The sequence below is a fragment of the Corvus brachyrhynchos genome, unplaced genomic scaffold (assembly GCF_000691975.1).
Source record: "Corvus brachyrhynchos isolate BGI_N302 unplaced genomic scaffold, ASM69197v1 scaffold1393, whole genome shotgun sequence".
Classification (NCBI taxonomy): Eukaryota; Metazoa; Chordata; class Aves; order Passeriformes; family Corvidae; genus Corvus; species Corvus brachyrhynchos.
In genome coordinates this window covers 1972-6510 of record NW_008236986.1, presented here as the reverse complement: position 1 = coordinate 6510, position 4539 = coordinate 1972, and the positions used below count along the sequence as shown (strand labels likewise).

General features: G+C 61.4%; 1 protein-coding gene across 1 annotated transcript in view; it reads left to right on the top strand.

Annotated features, from left to right (window-relative positions):
• The window catches only part of LOC103611871 (serine/threonine-protein phosphatase 4 catalytic subunit), a 10966-nt gene that overhangs the window by 4586 nt on the left and 1841 nt on the right, over window positions 1–4539 (top strand). The window contains exon 3 of the mRNA XM_017728657.1: window positions 1729–1896. Within this exon, the coding sequence (XP_017584146.1) occupies window positions 1729–1896 (168 nt within the window). The remainder of the gene's footprint in view (window positions 1–1728; window positions 1897–4539) is intronic.

The window sequence follows — 4539 nt, the reverse complement described above, 5'->3', positions numbered from 1 at the left end:
TACACCTGGGATACACCTGGGATACACCTGGGATACACCTGGGCACACCTGGGATACACCTGGATACACCTGGGACATCCCTGGCACACACCTGGCACGCACCTGGGCACACCTGGGATACACCTGGGACACCTGGGATACACCTGGGCACGGCTCGGTGCACCTGGGCACCTTTGGGGTCTCCAGGACTCACCTGAGCGCCTTTTTTTGGGGTTTTTTAGGTCAGTTTTGGGTGGGTTTTGGCTCCTTTTCAACACCTGGGATACACCTGGGCACGGCTCGGTGCACCTGGGCACCTTTGGGGTCTCCAGGACTCACCTGAGCGCCTTTTTTTGGGGTTTTTTAGGTCAGTTTTGGGTGGGTTTTGGCTCCTTTTCGGGTCCTTTTGGGGTTTTTGAGGCTCCCTTGTCCCTCACCTGTCCCTCACCTGTGCGCAGGCAACTGGGCCCTCACCTGAGCCCCTTTTTTGGGGTGTTTTAGGTCATTTTTGGGTCATTTTTGGGTCGTTTCGGGGTTTTTGAGGCTCCCCTGTCCGTCCCCTGTCCCTCACCTGTGCGCAGGCAGCTGGGCCCTCACCTGAGCCCCTTTTTTGGGGTGTTTTAGGCCATTTTTGGCTCATTTTTGGGTTCCCCTGGCAGGCAGCTGGGGCCCTCACCTAAGCCCCTTTTTTGGGGCTTTTTAGGTCATTTTTGGCTCATTTTTGGCTCATTTTTGGGTTCCTCTGACAGGCAGCTGGGGCCTCACTTGAGCTGTGACCCTGAGTGACCCCTGAGTGACCCCTGAGTGACCCTGAGTGACCCCGAGTGACCCTGAGTGACCCCTGAGTGACCTTGGGCCATTTTGGGGTGGTTTCGATGGATTTTGGGGCTTTTCCGTTGATTTTGGGGCCGATTTTGTCAATTTTGGGGTCAATTTTGGGGCTTTTTGGGGCTGGGCCCTCACCTGGCCCTGCCCTGAGCACCTGGGACCCACCTGAGCCCCTTTTTTGGGGCTTTTTGGGTCATTTTGGGCTCATTTTTGGGTTCCTCTGGCAGGCAGCCGGGGCCTCACCTGAGCCCCTTTTTTGGGGTGTTTTAGGTCATTTTTGGGTCATTTTTAGGTCATTTTGGGGTTATTTTTGGCTTCTTTTGGGCTTTTTAGGTCATTTTTGGCTCATTTTTGGGTTCTTCTGGGGTTTCTGAGGCTCCCCTGTCCCTCACCTGTGCACAGGTGGGTGAGTGCTCCCCTGAGCACCTGGGACTCACCTGAGCCCCTTTTTTGGGGTGTTTTCGGTCATTTTTGGGTCCTTTTGGGGTTTTTGAGGCTCCCCTGTCCCTCACCTGTGCACAGGTAACTGGGACTCACCTGAGCTCCTTTAGGGGCTCTTCAGGTCACACCTGGGTGCTCCAGGACTCACCTGAGCCCCTTGTTTGGGGTGTTTTAGGTCATTTTTGGGTCCTTTTTGGGTCATTTTTGGGGTTTTTGAGGCTCCCCTGTCCCTCACCTGTGCACAGGTAACTGGGCCCTCACCTGAGCAGTCCAGGACCCACCTGAACCCCTTTTAGGTCATTTTTGGGTCTTTTTTGGGGTTTTTGAGGCTCCTTTGTCCCTCACCTGTGCGCAGGTAACTGAGCCCTCACCTGAGCACTCCAGGACCCACCTGAACCCCTTTTTTGGGGCCTTTTAGGTCCTTTTTGGATCCTTTTTGGGTTCTTTTGGGGTTTTTGAGGCTCCCCTGTCCCTCACCTGTCCCTCCCCTGTCCCCAGGTGGGCGGGGACGTCCCTGAGACCAATTACCTGTTCATGGGCGACTTCGTCGACCGCGGCTTCTACAGCGTGGAGACCTTCCTGCTGCTGCTGGCGCTGAAGGGGAGCGACACAGCTGGGACACAGCTGGGACACAGCTGGGACACACCTGGGACACACCTGGGACACAGCTGGGACAGGTGGGACACAGCTGCTGCTGCTGGTGCTGAAGGTGAGCGACACAGCTGGGACACAGCTGGGACACACCTGGGACACAGCTGGGACAGGTGGGACACACCTGGGACACAGCTGGGACACACCTGGGACACAGCTGGGACACAGCTGGGACACACCTGGGACACCCTGGGGGTACCTGGGCATTACCTGGGGGTACCTGGAGGGCACCTGGGAAGCCCCTGTGGGACATCTGAGGGTACCTGGGATGCACCTGGGGGTACCTGGGGGTACCTGGGCATTACCTGGGGGTACCTGGAGGGCACCTGGGAAGCCCCTGTGGGACATCTGAGGGTACCTGGGATGCACCTGGGGGTACCTGGGGGTACCTGGGCATTACCTGGGGGTACCTGGAGGGCACCTGGGAAGCCCCTGTGGGACATCTGAGGGTACCTGGGATGCACCTGGGGGTACCTGGGGGTACCTGGGCATTACCTGGGGGTACCTGGAGGGCACCTGGGAAGCCCCTGTGGGACATCTGAGGGTACCTGGGATGCACCTGGGGGTACCTGGGGGTACCTGGGCATTACCTGGGGGTACCTGGAGGGCACCTGGGAAGCCCCTGTGGGACATCTGAGGGTACCTGGGATGCACCTGGGGGTACCTGGGGGTACCTGGGCATTACCTGGGGGTACCTGGAGGGCACCTGGGAAGCCCCTGTGGGACATCTGAGGGTACCTGGGATGCACCTGGGGGTACCTGGGGGTACCTGGGCATTACCTGGGGGTACCTGGAGGGCACCTGGGAAGCCCCTGTGGGACATCTGAGGGTACCTGGGATGCACCTGGGGGTACCTGGGGGTACCTGGGCATTACCTGGGGGTACCTGGAGGGCACCTGGGAAGCCCCTGTGGGACATCTGAGGGTACCTGGGATGCACCTGGGGGTACCTGGGGGTACCTGGGCATTACCTGGGGGTACCTGGAGGGCACCTGGGAAGCCCCTGTGGGACATCTGAGGGTACCTGGGATGCACCTGGGGGTACCTGGGGGTACCTGGGCATTACCTGGGGGTACCTGGAGGGCACCTGGGAAGCCCCTGTGGGACATCTGAGGGTACCTGGGATGCACCTGGGGGTACCTGGGGGTACCTGGGCATTACCTGGGGGTACCTGGAGGGCACCTGGGAAGCCCCTGTGGGACATCTGAGGGTACCTGGGATGCACCTGGGGGTACCTGGGGGTACCTGGGCATTACCTGGGGGTACCTGGAGGGCACCTGGGAAGCCCCTGTGGGACATCTGAGGGTACCTGGGATGCACCTGGGGGTACCTGGGGGTACCTGGGCATTACCTGGGGGTACCTGGAGGGCACCTGGGAAGCCCCTGTGGGACATCTGAGGGTACCTGGGATGCACCTGGGGGTACCTGGGGGTACCTGGGCATTACCTGGGGGTACCTGGAGGGCACCTGGGAAGCCCCTGTGGGACATCTGAGGGTACCTGGGATGCACCTGGGGGTACCTGGGGGTACCTGGGCATTACCTGGGGGTACCTGGAGGGCACCTGGGAAGCCCCTGTGGGACATCTGAGGGTACCTGGGGGGCACCTGGGGGTACCTGGGGGTACCTGGGGGCACCTGGGGGTATCTGGGGCACACCTGGGCACACCTGGGGGCCCCTCAGGGTACCTGGGACACACCTGGGGGTACCTGGTGGCACCTGGGGACATCTGGGGGTGTGTGGGGACACCTGGGGCACACCTGGGAGCACCTGGGGTACAGCTGGGGTAGAATTGGGGCACGCCTGGGCACACCTGGGGCACCTGGGCACACCTGGGGGAGTGTGGGGAGTCGTGGATACACCTGGGGGTATCTGGGATAGACTTGGGGACACCTTGGGGGCAACTTAGGGACACCTGGGGGCACCTGGGCACACCTGGGCACACCTGGGCTCACCTGGGACACACCTGGGCACACCTGGGCACACCTGGGCTCACCTGGGACACACCTGGGCACACCTGGGCACACCTGGGCTCACCTGGGACACACCTGGGCACACCTGGGCACACCTGGGCTCACCTGGGACACACCTGGGCACACCTGGGCACACCTGGGCTCACCTGGGACACACCTGGGCACACCTGGGCACACCTGGGCTCACCTGGGACACACCTGGGCACACCTGGGCACACCTGGGCTCACCTGGGACACACCTGGGCACACCTGGGGCAGGTGGCAGGGGTGGCACACCAGGGGCACCCCCAAGGTCCCCAAGGTCCCCAGACCTTCTGTGCCGCCGGAGGAGTCTCCTCGTCCCCACAGACCCCGATGTCCCCAAATGTCCCCCAGTGATCCCAGTGATCCCCAAATGTCCCCCAGTGTCCCCATTGATCCGAGTGTCCCCAGTGATCCCAGTGATCCCAGTGTTCCCAGTGTCCCCAGTGTCCCCATTGATCCCAGTGATCTCAGTGTCCCCAGTGATCCCAGTGTCCCCAGTGATCCCAGTGTCCCCAGTGATCCCAGTGTCCCCAGTGATCCCAGTGTCCCCAGTGATCCCAGTGTCCCCAAATGTCCCCCAGTGTCCCCAGTGATCCCGGTGTCCGTCTGTCCCCCAATGTCCCCCACTATCCCCCCGTGTCCCCCC